We start from the raw sequence: 16295 nt of genomic DNA, 5'->3' as shown, positions 1-16295 counted from the left end.
GAAAATACTATGAGTATGCTAGACTAAAATCCACGCTCTTTATGTCGTTTCTATGTTCTGTCACAGGCTTCCTGAAAGCTGCTGCACAAATCACTTTGGACAACAATTTTCTCGTTATTCAGGTGCCCAATTCTAACTGAAAATGAATTCAGCACCCAAAAACTTTTCCATTTTTACTCATAGTCCATTTGCAGCTGCATCGCTTCTGTCAATAGGACTAACAGCAATGTTCTGATGAGAGCAACACTGAAAGCCTCTGAGCCACTCCCTTACTATATCGCTACCACACTGCTGAGGATACTGCAGAAGAACAAGGACCAGAATGGATTTTAACATGAAATTTGAAAAGAGAGCATGAATTTGACTGGCTAACAATGTGAAAGGCTGTTTTAAACAGTTATCAAGCTGTACATTAAGAAATGCAGAAATGTCTTTTACAAAGAGAAGGTAATAGGGCAGATGATGTGAAGGGGCAAAAAATGCAGGGACAATAAACAAAGAGTAGGCATCATAACAACAAACTCCTGTCATTTAACATCATCATATTCTGTCACTACTTTTCAACTCAGGCAACTTTCCAGCTTTCAGGGTTTTAGTTTGCATTCAAGGGTTGAAAGTCTGTTGACCTAAGAGTTAAGTTTCTCACCTTCAGCACTGATTCTTACTACGAATTTCATTATACCTGCCACCAAAGTCATTGGAAAAATCAGGTGCAAGACCCATTTGCAGCCATCCAACTTGGTCCATTCAAATGCAGATCAGGTCACCTTTAGTTAATAAAAGCTGTGGGAAAATCTCATTTACATCATCAATTAAAAGTGTTCAGAAGTTTTTATAGCCCTGAGTATGCAAGTTTGTGACATCCCAGGATCATGCAATTTCTGTCTGTTTCTCTCTCTCATTAGATAGAAGCCAGATGTATGGAAGTTAGCATTGGTGAAAGTGACTTTAAGATAATACTGTGTCATCATTTTATTAAAAGGTCAATAAAAAAGCCCATTAAAAAGATAAGTGAAAAAATCCAAAGTGCAATCAGCTGTTCAATATTCACCCCTCAGCAAGATTCAAAAAGGACATTCATGCTTTTAAGTTTCTTTAATTCTCCTCCTTGGAAGAAAGTCAATATGCTAACTTTCAGAATGGAGCTGTAGGTCAAATGGTTTATCTTTTGACAGTTAAAGCCTCAGAGAGAAAATATTGCTTAAGAGTTGATCAAGATGAAATCTATTTGAAATGAACAGTTTAAATTGTATGGAATATTTGCATATGCTTATGTATTTATATGGGAATATGGCAATACAACTATTCTTTTCACATCACTAATTTTGCTGAAGTTAGTACTGGTGAAACAGTTTTATGTGGCCAAAAAGACTTAGAAACTATGTGTGCTGATGGGCTATGTCTGGTTTTATCCTCCTGCTGTACTGTCTCTCCTGTGGAGCACTACTGCCTGGTGAAGACTGCAAGCAGAGAAATCTGTTGGGTTTTCCCCTCATTTAGCATGGAGGGCCGAGCTCTCTGAGCCACGCTGTCCAGCATGACAGCCATAGAAGAGAAGCACAGGCAGAAAGGTGTGGGGAAAAAAAAAAACAATTTCTGGTGTTTAGATGGGTTTCTGCCAGTACTGGGACCAAGAGTGTAAAGCCTGAGGAGCAGTGACTCTACACCATGATGCCCAAAGGCTAGGTGAGGAACTTCAGAGGGGGCTGCCAGTGAGTAGGAAGGTGCCAGTGGGAACATTACCAGGAAGGGAGGCTGCTCCTGCAGCCAGCTACAGCACAGCTACAGCCTGCAGCTTAGGACAAGCCTCCCTAAGGCAGCAGAGCAAGGCCAGCAAGGGCCAGGCACATCTGCTACAGCCCAGGCAGGGAGGCTTCATATCCCAGTCAGGCCAATATCAAGTCCTACTATTTACCAATCCAACAAGAAACATTACTAACCTTCTATCCTCTTCTCTTTCCAGCAATCTTGACACAGAAGAACTCTGCAGTAAGTTCCTTTTTTCGGCAAGGAGATAATCTGCGCCTGCAGCAGTCCTGTGCAAGTGAACATACCATGTGATACGATTTTTTTTCTGTTTAATCTTTGTAGCTCAAACAGAAAATAATTTCCATTGAAAGAACTCCTGGGAGAATGCAGATGGTTTATAATCTTTCAGGCTGTCATTCATTACATGCAGAAATTACTTTGAAAATATTTTTCCTAATCAATACTTCACATTGTCTGAACTTCAAGTTCTGTTCTGATGTAAAGATAGACAGATCTAGACTAAAGATAGACCTTTTATCTTATTTCCCTTTCATGTGAGATATTTTTTCTAGTTAGTTCATCACTTTCAGAGGTGTGAGTGCTTTGGCAATTTTGAAAGAGATTGTCATGTTAGTACCCCACTGGAGGAAAGTTCATTACTTTCCTTCAACTTGAGCCAGTGAGAACAGCAGTTTGACGAGTTCTATCATCCTTCATTATGAAAACACTCCTGCAAGGACTAGAATTTGGCCTAGGTACACATTTCTGGGCTGTGAGTCATTTTGTCAAAACTCTGCTTGCTCTCCAGCTGATCTTACAGCACCTGATTTAGGAATGCTGCTTGCAGCAGAAAGCAATTCACAGAAAAATTCTGCAAGTCCTCCTACAAAATATCAAAAAAACAGTTATACTTGTCAAAACCAGCCTATTTCTGAGGGAAAGATGTCAGCAAATCGTAGCCTGATAAATTTTTCAATGGTCAACAATGTTGAAGACCTATAAAAGCTGAAAACCCTGTCAAGTTGAATGCCAGCTCATTTACTCACCCACAAGATGACTCTACCCATAGCCAAGAACCCACTGAGAAGCACCCCAGCCTATGGCTGATAAATATATGACAAGAGGCTCAGCTGAAGTGAATTGGGCTGTGACGACTCCTGCTGGTTGAGAATCTGGCCAAAATTATATAAAACTGGCCAAGGAAGAGAGGGGGTTTTGTTCCACAAGAGATGTACTGCTGTTGATGTAGCACTGGAGGCTTACAGATTTGCTCAGCACCTGACCCCACCAGCCACCTTAGGCTGGCCAGAGAGCTGAGGAGGATTTCAGCCTGCCACTGGCTCTGTTTACTGTCTGTTTTGATTAAATATGGGCTGCTTCAGCTGCCTTTTAAATCTTTCATAGGTTGCCACTAGGGTGTTTCTCATCTGTGAATCTAGTACTGAGTTTACTCAACAGGTGTTTAAGCTAGTGATTTTACAGCTTTTTCCGAGTTATCTCAGTTCTCCTTGGAAATGAAGCATCACTTCCAGGATGCTAATTCACAATACGTTTTCATTCTGAATCATTTCTTTCAGCCTCTCAGCCATACCAGGTTATGTCGCAGCGCTCCTGAAACGTTATGTTTTCATGACTCCCCTGAGAAGCTCACACTAACCTCTTAAAAGCCTCAAAGTATGGCTATTTATTATTTCAAAAAGCTCCTATCTAATCTTGTTCTTCCTGTCTGCCATTTAGATGTTGTTTTTCATGCTCTTTCAGGTGATCTGATGTCTAAATGCCTTGTCTAACACAGACTCTAGCTTTAACATCATTTTCTTTTTCTTTTTCACGCTTTTTCCTTCCTGTGCCTTTCTCTGTTGCATTTTGCCACATTGACCAAATGGGAACTCGGGTCATGATTTCCCAGGGTTGCCTCCTCCTCTCGCTGTAATCCTTCTGATTGAATAATGCCCCCTGATTCTACATCAGCTCTTTCTGTTAAAATGTCCTTTGCTTTGAGCAGCTACGCAAGGACATCCTGCAACTTACATTATTTCCACGATTTTTGTTAAAAGCATTTTGCATGCATCATATTTGTTGAAAATATAATCACAGTACCTGGGCTAGAAGCTTATCTGGCCAACTCATGGTCTTTTCGCTTCTCAGAGAGAAACAACTGGTCTCAGCTGACCCTGACTCACAACAGCCCCCACTTGATCTTATCTCCTCGAAGGGCTTTATCAGTGTTATTCATTTTTGTATCAACATAATCAGATTTAGCACATACACATGAAAACATCATTTCCTGCTAGTAACTGTAAAGTAGACTATTAAACTGAAAAAACAGTTTAGAAGGAAAATGTAGATATTTTGAAAGTAGGTCTCTTTCAGCTCTCAAACTGATATTTTAAATTTTTGTCAATTTGGCAACTCATTTATTGAAAGAAAACATTTTGAAACACTGATTTTGGTATTTTAAGTACTCCGGGAATTATTTTGAGGGAAATAATACAAAATTTAAAAAGAAAATCATCCCTTTCATTGTAACTCATGTTCATTTTATATATTTAGATAGTTAATAATACCATAACTGAATTCAGACTTGATAAAATTGATATTTAATGAAATACTGATTTTTCAGGTCATTAATAGGTGACATGGGTTTTCTTCTTCTTTTAGACTATTTTTCCCAGCACTTAGGAGAGTATGAAAATGTTCTATCTGTCTTGGAAGACTTAAACATAACTATACTGAAGGCAATGGACAAAACAAAGAAAGTAAGTAAAAACTGTGAAATTTTCTTTACATTTATATTTTGCTTATTTGAACACGTACCCAGTATTTTTCTTATCTAGATAAAGTTACTAATTCATATTTAAGTTCTTCCACATATACATTTGTAGCAAAAGTCCAGTAGGAGAAGGCTTGTCAAAATTGTTGAGTATCAAAGCTGTAAAGCTCTGTCTGCGAAGTATTACAGTTTGGATATAACCAAAATTGTCTTTGCAAATGATCTGAAGAATGTTCTTCATATTGTCGTACCAAGAGAGGATTCCATGTCCCATGCCAAATGTGGGTAAGTATTATCAGCATATCAACATTTGAAAATAGTCCAAATTTGAAAAAATAATCCACATTTTTGGAGTAGAAAACATGTTAGTAAAAGATGCTAACGACTTAAACTATATTAATGACTACCATTAAATTATGTAGGCAAGAGTCATCTGGAGACATACTGGGGAGTATTGTTAAACGTAGATTCCACAATAATTTAAAAAGATTAAAAAGGGCTGTAATATCTCTCTCTGTGTTCCCTGAAGCTGAACCCCAGTACTTTTATAAAACTGTCCTGTAGGCAGCGGCTGTCTGTCCCAACTACTTAGTCCCGAAATGCAACTGGCCAATGTAAATCACTTGAAAATATTTCTGATAGTAACAACAGAAGACATAGAGATTTGGGCTGAGTGAAACATCCTGACCGAGAACAAGATTTCATTTCCATTTCAGGCATTTTAAACAAAAACAGCACTCACAGAGCCAGCAAAGAGGAGGTGTTAGGGCTGTTGCCCACCAGCGCAGTGAGGAGGCATTCACCCTGGAGGGAGGAGATGTTTCTCAGGAGAAGCTGGGTTTCTCCATCCGTCCATCTGACGGGGGATGTAGCCGTGCTGCAGGACATGCTAGGCAGCCGATCCACTTGGCACTCAATTCATTATGGTCATACCTGCTCTTATGTTCATACCTGCTCGTTCATACCACATCCCAGCTCGATGTCTGATCAAAAGTGCATCAAGACATTGGGGAATATGCTCCTTTTCCCTGGCTGAACAGTTATATTCTGTGCAAGGTGGAACAGCTTCAAAAGGTAAGGGAAAGCACAAACCAGGGAAAGAAGTGAACCTAGATCCTCCAAACCCAACCCCAGACCCACACCACAAGGCTATTCACTGGAAGGTGAGCCATCAACCACAGAAATTTCAGCCAAAAGTATTCCGTGAGATCCTATAGGGGGAAAAAAACCCTGATTTTTTCAGTCAATCAATGGAGAGATCAGTGGGGAGAAAGCTGTGCTTCTCTAGCAAAGCTGTTATCGCTGTTATCTTTGGCATTCAGGTGTTTGCAAGAGTGCAGTACTCATACATTTTACATGAACTGCCAAAATAAAAAACTGAAAGTGTAGTTTATTTATTTAGCGCTTGAGCCAGTAAGCCGTATGTCTCTCTGTTCATGCTGTGCATCTTCCACTCCTAATGAAGTGAATGTGTGCTGACTCACTGCCTCATTGGGCTGGGCACTAAAAATCAACAGATTAGTTTATGCTAGCCATGCATGATTTAAAAAAAAATTAGCCGTGTATATACTACTGCTAACGGGCAGGACATGTCATCTGATAACTACTGTAAGTAAATAGAACACGGCATTTAAGAATTACTTCAAAAGTTAAGTACAGAGGAGGAGTCCCAGTAGACTAATAGGAGTTGTAAGAAATAAGCATTGGCCTGACTAGAAAATGGATAAGAAAATCTGGAATATTAGTAAGTGTTTCATTTGTCTGCTTGAAGAACCCATCTAAAAAAAAGCCCACACCACAATTTCTTTGAATTTTATTTTCTTGACTGAAGATTCAAGCTTAATGGGTTTTCTCTCTTTCAGGAATATCCCAACTGACTATTCGTTAGAGGTGGCAGAACTAGAGCAAGGCTAACACTGGAAAAAATACTTTTAATTCCAATTAGTAGACACAGTGTGTGAACACAGTCAAACAAAAAAAGTGTCCTCAAATATTCTAAAATAGAGCTTTCTGCCAAGGATATGCCCAGCAACTACGGCTTTGTATGGAAATTAAATTCTCAATTCAAACTCGGCATTATTCACAACAGGAACTCAGTTCTCAGGAAACAGATAGGTTATGTGACCTGACTACCTGATAAATCATTGGAGTGCAAATAATAAAATTTCCATCTTAAATAGTCCAAGCTTTTGCTGAAAGCTAATATCTAAAATCTGGAATACATCCACCTAAAATCAGAGCTGGAGGTGGAGCAAAAGCTAGTTAGCATATTGAGATAGCATGGATAAATGATATTCATCACTAGTGACACACACTACATGATGTAGCTCCTAGCTCCAGTTGACTCTGCAGCTCAAACAAGAAGGTACTCAGAAACGGGTGGTCTAGTTATGAATGGCCATGGGCATGTATGCAGAGCAAGGCTTGGGTTTCCCCTCCCAGTGCACAATAAAACCGTCATTGCCTGCCATTGCAGCCACCTAGTCCCTTAAATAGTCACTGAGCAATAGGAGCATTTATTACGATCTTCTAAGCCATCATCTAGTTGGAAAATTCATATATAGAAAAAAAAGCCCAGAAATGAAGACCTACACTTTGAGAGCTAGAAAGACATGGTGTATCTACAGTCGCTGAGTCAGTTTCCAGTGACCAGGACCAAATTTCCAAGGACCAAATTCTCCTATTAAAAACCAAAAGTAAAAACTTCTCAGATTGAACCTGAACTCCACCCTGCAGAACATGGGGCTGATTACGGACCCAGTCCTCAGGTTTGCCGTGAGCTTTCCATCCCCTCTGACTTTTCAGATTGCAGAAAGCTCAGCGCCTCTAACTATCAGTCTCTGCTAAACTTTCCCAGAGTGCATGCCACTTCAGGTAGGGAGCTCATTCAGTCTTAAATATTCGGGGGGGAAAAGGAGCAACTTGGTACTTCATTCATTTTATTTATCCAGTTTAGAGTCAGATGAACAATCACCACTCAGTTCTTCCTCTAGAAAATCCCTGCTTTCCTACTAATTCATGTTGTCTGTACACAGTAGGTACTTTGCACGAGAGGCAGCTGTGGAATTCGAGCCCTAGAAAAAATGTTCAGCTTCAGTTTCCAAGGAAACCCCAGAGAAGGAAGATGTGTCAGTCTTCAACGAAAACAGTGGATCAGAATATCTGAAAAATCTAAATACCTAATCTATAAACCCTTCTTATTCCAGCTATAAACAGAACTAGAAATTAAAAAAACCCTAAATATAATTTAATGTACTTTTCTTTACTTTTTGGTGTACATTAATCTAAGTTTGATAACACCAAAGTGTGTGGCATTATTTGACTCATATCTGTCAATCTAGTACAAAAGTGTGCACCAAGTAGCTTTTGCACATGAAATAGATTTGACTCTTCATGTTGTCTTGTTTCAGTTTTGAAAATTACATGCATTAATGAACAAATACCTTGGGTTTTGTTTACAAATATTTCCAACCTGTTCAGTCTTTAGTCAGAAAGATCTCTCGCCAAAAGCAACTGGAATTTGGCTTGGCTACAGACTCCTGGATTTAAATCAAAATCAACCAAATTGTCCCCATCACTCCAAATTATTTCCACATGTAGATATTCTTAACCCAACAGATGAGCAGATAACTGTCTCCTGCAAGTTAATCGCAGCATAATTTCTGTGTACTTTATTGCCCTCTGTGGTTTGAAAGGGTTGTCAGCTTTCCTGAACTGAGTTTTTCTCCAGTCTTCCAGTCCTGTGCTATCTGAAAGTGAAAATATCGAGTCATCTATGGGAGAAAACATTCCAGTGTGTTAGCAGGTTCAAGAAACTTTGAAACCAGACTTCGTTTCACCGTTCTGGGGCCAGATCCCTCCAGCCTATCCAAACTAAATATCTCCTGGGAAGGCAGGAAGCCCTCGGTGGTGTAGGAGTGGTTCATGCTCCATCGCTTGAAGGGAAGGTGCTAAGCTAAAAATGCAGAGAAGTAGATATGGCAAGGAACATCTTTCAGCAGGGAAAAGACTGAATTGCATTTGCAGGCAGCATACTTTTAATACAGAAGACATCTTACCAAAGGATGCTGGGGAAGCGACTGTTTTGGTACTGGTCTCTTGTGTTTTATCCTTACACAAGGAAGGGAAACACGTATCTGAGGATTTTTAGAGGGACTTACGGCATTTGCTATTTGATCATCTCTTTCCTCAGGATGGAGAGTCTGGATGAGTTGCTTATACAGGAGTGGTGAGGACAGATGTTGGTGTCAGTTGTTTTTCTTGTACCTGCCACGTTGATATTTTCCTGATCAAAGTACAAGCTGGGTTAGTTCTGTTTATCTCATTTCTTCTTCATCTTATGTACAGGAAGCATTAAAAATTAAAGACTCGGCAAAACTTTACAAATGCATTGGAAGGCTTGTTTTGTTAAGCCTTTTTTCTCCGACATTTTTTCTAGCAAAGCACAGAAGCATATTTGATTAAAATATTTAATCTTAACTTTTTTATTACCCAAATAAACATAACATTTTCAGCAAGCTGCATTTTTATTACATTCTGTAGCTTGCAGTCACATATAAATACAATGAAGAGAAACCTTGCAACCCACAGCACAGAAAATAAAATTTGTCACTGAGTAATGATGTAGATAGATAAAAATAGACCAGTTTTTTTAAGGTGCTTGACATCTTGGTTCTATTGGCTTGTGAATACTGAAAATCAGAAACTTACAGACTAAAGAACAAGTCTTCCTCAAGTTATCAAGCTATAAAATTGTTGCTATTTGTCAGCTATTCAGTAAGAACAAGTTTTGCTCTATCATTTTTATTTCTGGTATTGCTATAGTTTATTGCAAATGCAACCTGCTGGTGGTGATGAACTATTCTGTACTTAGTAAACTAGCAAAAGCTCATTTAATCACCAAAAATGTAATTTTCTTATGAAATGAAGTTGGCAATATAGAAGTATTCAGGGGTTTAAACAGGCATCTAGTGTTTTTTTAGAAAACCTGGGGTGTTCAAGGTTGTCCAAGATGTCTGCACAGGCCTGACAAATAGGACACAGGACCTCCAGGAGACCCAGGGGCAGGAGGAGACCCCCTTCTGGGGCAGCAGCTGGAAACCTGGTGGGTCTCCGTAGGGCACCAGACTCCAGTTCAGGTACTTGAATAGCTCTGAGGTCTCTGAAGGGTTTTTCCCAGAGGAACTGCCTCACAGAGGAAGAGCTGGTCATGGCTTACCCTGATGCAACAGTGCCTTTTATCGAAGTCATAACACCCATTTGAAGTTCACTTTTTTTCACCAACTGAAGAGCACTCTCCTCTCCTCCTGCCTCCTGCCTTCCCTTTTTTCCAACAGCATGGGGTCATTTTCCAGCAAGGACTGATGCCCATGTGTCCCCACTGGCACTGGCACTAGCACCCGCACAGTGAAGGCTGGCAGCAGAGGCTTGGGAGGAAGCAGGGACCAGTTCAGATGATTTTAAGCCCCTGCTCCCTGGGGCAGTTTGTGCTGCAGTGTTGGTGAAAGTCTAACCACATCTGGCTGGTGGCCAAGTGACTGTTAACAGTGCTTGTAAGATGAAACTTTGATCCAGTGAGTAAGAGTGGAGCTTGACCCTATGTAACTTTATATCTGAAGCGCAAATCCAATAACTATAACGCAACAGCAGCCTCCTGGATGGACTTGGGTAGGACTTTTGTACAGCCGATAGAAAGCATTTATGAACAACAAAATGAGAAACTAAAATCTGAAGTTAAGGGAACGTCAAAATAACCAGGAAGGACTGTCAGCACAGTAAGAAGTTGTTTAAACAAATATTGAAGTTCTCCCCTTAATCTGTTCTTCTGTGTTGTATTTGCATCATCCTTATTTCATTGTCCTCATTCAATTTCTTTACATCTATTTTCTTCCTCAAAAAGGACAGCAAGATCTTTCTTCCATAGATGAGAGCCAGAAAGTGCTTTGGCTAGAATAGTTAACATACACTTTTTCAAAACTGAATCGAGAGAGAGAGGACCTCTGAGTGCACACTCCTCCGGTAAATACAGAGGTACAGTTCTTCTGGAGACAAAAGCACTGCAGGCTTCTATGGAAAGGAATGGCAGGCAAATGTAGGAAACGAAGGATGGGACACCGCAAAATTTCTCCTTTTCAGACTTTAAAGTCTCATGTTCTTTGCTTTGGAGAGACTTTCTTCCCTCCTTTGCAACTATTTTATGAAGGACATCAAATGATCTGTCTGTGATAGCTGGGAATCAGCCTCAGTGAACTAGCAAACACCACTTAACCAGCAGTAACCATGAGTGTTTTATACTCAGCATTTAAATATGCAAAACATAAACATATTGAGTTTAGGATGGAAATGAAAGATAATTCGTATTCAATAGAGCAATCAAGTTCTGGAATAGCCTTCCAAGCATCTGGGGGCAAAAAAAACTAACTGGTTTCTACATGTTGCTTGCAAAAACATAGAAAAGAGGAGTGCATGGTGTGCAGCAGCAAGATGCTGGATTCAGTGACTGACACAACATGTCTAATTCTTTGCTCCTATGAAATCATTCATTTTTCTGCTTTGCTCAAAAAAACCCCAAAGCTAAGTGAAGTCAGTCCAGCCTTGTTATTACTGGAAAATGTCTTGAGTAGTCTAAAAATGGGAGCCAGTCAAAGTAAGAGAGAAGATTATAGGAGCTGAAAGAGTAACATAGGGACATGCAATTTAGTTACTGATGGTGCATTTATAGTAATTATGTAAATCACTGCACTCTGGAGAGTTGATACCCATTATAAACTAGAATATCTAGATTTTTTTAATTGCATATTTGAGTAATAGTAACAGTAGCGATTATGTAAATTATATCACAAAACAAAATAACTGAAAAAAAAAGCTAGACAAGGATATGTCAGCAATAGAGTTCCACAACTAACATTCTGTTTGAGCAAAAATGTTTTAAATTGGTTTTTTGTTTGTTTTCTCAAGATCTGTATTAAATTGGCTGGCACCAATTTTTGCACATGATTAGAATTTATTAACAGTTTCCACAGAATCCAGTCTTGTTCTCTTTGAAATTGCACTTTTCACAAATGCACCTTTTGCAGAATGAATGTAATGAATTGCTGCTGCCAAACAATAGTTTAAGGCAGGTATTACTCAGTTTATCCTGATTATTAATTTTTGTGCATTGGCTTTGAATCCGGTTCGCTTGTTCCTTGCATTCATCACTAATTTTTTTTCAGGTCAGCATCAGTCTAAAATACCATAGCCGTCTCCCATCTTGCTGTTTTGAAGTGGACAAAATATACAGATTCCACTGGAAATGAAAAGCCAGAACAAAAAGGAGTCACTCATTTTACTATTCCTTACAAAGAAATAGAAAACTGTTCAGGATGAAGATTACATAAAACACAGAAGGAAGATAGATGAAGTCCAAGACATAAAGAGCAGCAGTGGTACATTCTGCAGTATGCAATGATTAATACTTAATACTGTAAGCCAGCTGACAAAACTGCTGCAATCTAATGTATTTCTTAACTGCACACAGTTAATTCTTCCTGTATATTTGATTGCTTCAGGCTGTTTTTTAATGGCAGTTAACTCTATTGCACTAGTTTAATTGGACATATATTGTATCTCCTTCCATTAGAGTGAGTAGGGGGTTTGATTCTCATAATTGTTTAGAAGATGTAAGATAGTGATTAAAAGATATAGATGAAGAAGAGAGTTTCACAAAGAGTGGGTCCTTTCTGAATTCCACACCGGAACACACCCTCTCAGAATATTTATCATCCAACTAGTCAAGCAAACTGCAGACTCAGGATTTGTCTTTCTTGCATTAATGGTGTGTTTTCACATCCTGTCAGCTATCTTCAGGTACCTTCAGTGGCTGGGCACCACTTGCATGGATGTCGTAAGTTAATACCATGGAGGGGAATGAGGGTTGAAAGATTTGCTGTAAATTCATGCTTTTCACAGAGGAGACAAAGGGAAAGGCAGAACCAGAAAACCAATAAAAGATGTGGCTGCCTACAGATTAGGCATTACGTGCCCTGCACTGCCAGTGCCCAGCCTCAGGAATACAAAATTGAATGGAGGAAAAAAACATTCTACCCTTCCAGGCAGATATTGGCTATGTTGCAGAAAAAAATGCATGGATTTTTTGGCCGAAAGAAGAACAAAAGAAGATTCTTTTAGTCTAAAAATAGTTCCATTCTTCATTCTAAGAAAAAAATAGCAATAATTTCAAAATTTCCTACATACTGTTCATTCAAAGACAGGTATGGTGCCGCTCCCACCTCCATTTCTCACAGGCATTTCATTCAACTCTAATATTAGACCAAACATACCCCTCTAAAATATTAACAGTGTTCAACATTAGATCTATGAAATAAGAGAGGATTCTAAAGCAATTGCCAAAGAAAGTCCTAAAGACTGGACTTTCTTGACTGAACTCTGAAGAATTGTCAGAGGTTTTTCATTAAAAATAGAAAAAAGTGGAGTAAAGCAGATGCCTTCAATGCATTTTTGTGTTGTTTAAATTTCAAAGCTTTATCATGTTAAAATTTTGGTGGGAATTTTTCAAGCAATCCTTTTTGAGTAATCAGAACTCAACAAAGGGATAAAAAGTAGTAACATCAAAATATCAGAGCAATAAATGAACTGTTACTGAGCTCCAGCTGCACTAGGCTTTTAAGAACTGTTCCTATTTGCAGGCATAGTTGTTTCTCATATTCTACTTTTTCTAGCTAAAATAGCTAGAAAACTTATTAAATGCAGTCTGTAAATTCCTAAAGAGACCCATCCGGAACATTCTTTCTTTTGACCATGGATGACTTGACCTAAATTCTTTGGGTTGTTTTTTTATCATTCCCTAATTTCTGATGAGATAGACTTGCCAGTGGTTAGAACTGGAGTCTGGATGCTTTTTGCATAAATCCATGTACTCAACTGTTCATCTGTAAACTCAGCTGAAGAAAGGAATGCTGGTGACAGTGCTAAATATATCACCAGTTGCACCCTGCTACAAGGCAGAGAGGACCCTATGAATAAACAGCTATTTTTATCTAGGGACATTATTAAATGAGGTTTTGGAATTCCATTTCATAGGATTTTCTATCTATAAAATTTATTTAAGATCGTGACTATTAGTGCAAGTCAAGTCAAACGCAGATAAATTCAAAAAGCTGCAAGCGATGAATTCTGAGCAGTAGTGCAAGGATATTCCAGAGATTCACCCCTTTCCTCCAAGCTCCTTATCAGAGTAATGAAAACTCTTGGGAACTTCTTTGATCTTTTTTATGGAAGTCTTGCACCTACTGGGTCAGAAAGAGACAATGCTCAAATTTTTGCTGGTAGCAGAGAAGATGTGTTAAATAGTCAGAACTTAAAAAAAACCCAAAACCTTAATTAAGTTAATATCCATACCTTCAAACATAAAAGTGTATAGAAATAACTTGACAGCAGAAAAAGAAACATTTAACCTAGCCATTCTCCTGTTGATACCTATCAAAACCATCAACAGCTTTGATACTTTCCTTGTATTCTTACAACCTTCTCCCAGGAGCAATGGCATTACACATGTCCCTGCTACTTGCTGATACAAAACACGGCCAAAACAGAGTTTCTTGTCTCTAAGCTACATAGTGCACTTAATAGCAGTTAAATAGGAGTTACTTTTTATCCATGCATGAATTTTGTACATACTATCATTGCAATAAGAGTATATTGCTTCTTCAATAATCCCCATAAAGGAGAGTGGTAGACTTGTGCTGTTCTGATGGACACTATTACAAATGTATGTCAATATTCTCCTGCAGTCACCCATGGCTGCTTATTTTATTTCACTGCTCTTATGTCAGCCCTGCAAGTGGTTAGTAGAGACTGTCACTGTTCCAGTTCTCTAGGCAGAATTTAAACATGTAATTTATTCCAAACATAATACTTCGATAAACTTGTAAAGTTTGTGCCACACTCTAAAATTGAAATTGAATCTATTTAATAGTTTGGTATCTTATGCCTTTGCTCACTCTTACAACGAGGATTCTGTAAAAATTGTGTTTGTGTGAAGTCAACACAGTGAGCATCTCTGGATCTGGCTTCTGTTGAAATTATGATTTTATTCTCACTCTGTTCTGACTCCGTCCTACAGTCTGAAGAATTAGATCTTAGTGATTGAAATGAAAAAGGCTTGAATTCTTTTTCATTTTGGTACAGTTATTCTGACTAATTTAATATCCTCAATTTAAAGTTGTAACCCAGGGTGTTGTCCCACTCATGTAGGATCTAAACACACAGGGCAGGAGACGTTCCATGATCAAGGGAAATTTAAATAGATTATTCCTTACTGAGTTTTACTCAAAGATAACTACTTTTCAGTTGCCTTGGGGGTATTTTCTGTAAAGATAAGCATAAATAATTTTTATGAAATTATTTTGATACGACATGTAAAATAGGAAACAGAAAATTGTAAAGTGATATAACAGTAATAAATAACTATTATAAGTAATGTAACAAATAAAATAAAGTACAAATAAATAAGTTATAAAGTGTTATGTAACATAAAGTACTACATAGCAAAATAGCAATATAGAAAGGAGAGGCCAAGGGGACCAGGTTTGTTCAGCCTGGAGAAGAAGCTGACACAAGATGTAATTCTACTGTCTAAAGAAGGGTTATAGAGAAGACAAAACAACATTGTCTTTTTCAGGGGTGCATAGCAAAAGCACAAGAGGCAACGGCTACAGCTTGCAGAAGGGAAAATGCTGACTAGGCTATGGAAAATACTTTTCACAGAGAGGGTGGTGCAACAGTGGACCAGAGAGATGGTGTAATCTTCATCCTTGAAGATGTTCCAAACTCAGCTGACGTTGTCCCCAAGCAGCCTGAACTAGCTTTGAAGTTGGCTCTGCTCTGAACAGGGGCTTGGACTAGGTGACAGCCAGACATCCTTTCCCACTAAGTTTGTGGAGCTAAGCTCTCACCCCTTCTGAGAGATTTCAGAGTCATTTTTTGTCCCAACCAAGTTTAGTTTGCTTGCCCCAAGTAAGCAAACACAGGTATCTCCCTCCTTCTCCATCTCAAGGAGCTGCTCTTCTGATAAGTGGATCAGCATGGTGACAGGTCACCCAAGGGGAGAGGACTGGGGCTGGCACCAGGGCTCGAGAGGATCAAGAGAGTCGCTGAACCTGTGGTGTCGCTGAGATGTGGACTCCCTTAGGAGGAGCCCTGCCTCCTCCGCCTTTATAAAAGGAGAACCTCTTCTGCAGCTTTTAAGATAGCCGTAAGCCAGTTTTAAAGACCACGGTGACATTTTCCACAGGGAAATAACTAATTATGTGTATTTTCAGTTGCATTAATGGAAACTCAAATCTTAGCTGCATACAAAGGTCATACAGTTGTCTCTTGATGAGGAAGAAGTGGAAAATTACCCTAATTCACTCACAATCAGTAAAACTAACAAGAAGAATGATATGTTAACACAGACTTATTTCATCTGGACTGCCCAAACTAGTGTGCAGTATAATGTATATGCTAATGAACAATAATTTATACAGCTAATGAAATTCAAGAAAAGGCCATTTTTCTAGTTTACGTGCCAACGCCATCAGTGGGTCCCGCTGTTAACTGGTGGCACATTATATTGACAATACAAATACTGCGCATGCCAGTTAAGCTGATTCTACCATAATATACACTTAATAACTTGATACACATTTTTCTTAATTCAGAATTAACATTTTCTTTCTTCTAGTGGAATCTTGTACCAATGTGCCTTTAATAAAATGCAAATGAAGGCACT

At 38.8% G+C, this 16295-nt stretch overlaps 1 protein-coding gene across 1 annotated transcript in view; it reads left to right on the top strand.

Annotated features, from left to right (window-relative positions):
• NECAB1 (N-terminal EF-hand calcium binding protein 1) overlaps positions 1-16295 on the top strand; it is a 69777-nt gene that overhangs the window by 29481 nt on the left and 24001 nt on the right. Inside the window, exons 4-5 of the mRNA XM_075141513.1 lie at positions 1964-1989; positions 4411-4508. Coding sequence (XP_074997614.1) covers positions 1964-1989; positions 4411-4508 — 124 coding nt within the window. The remainder of the gene's footprint in view (positions 1-1963; positions 1990-4410; positions 4509-16295) is intronic.

This window comes from Calonectris borealis, chromosome 2 (genome assembly GCF_964195595.1).
Source record: "Calonectris borealis chromosome 2, bCalBor7.hap1.2, whole genome shotgun sequence".
Taxonomy (NCBI): domain Eukaryota; kingdom Metazoa; phylum Chordata; class Aves; order Procellariiformes; family Procellariidae; genus Calonectris; species Calonectris borealis.
The sequence above is the reverse complement of the archived record's forward strand: the minus strand, read 5'-3'. Positions and strand labels throughout refer to the sequence as shown.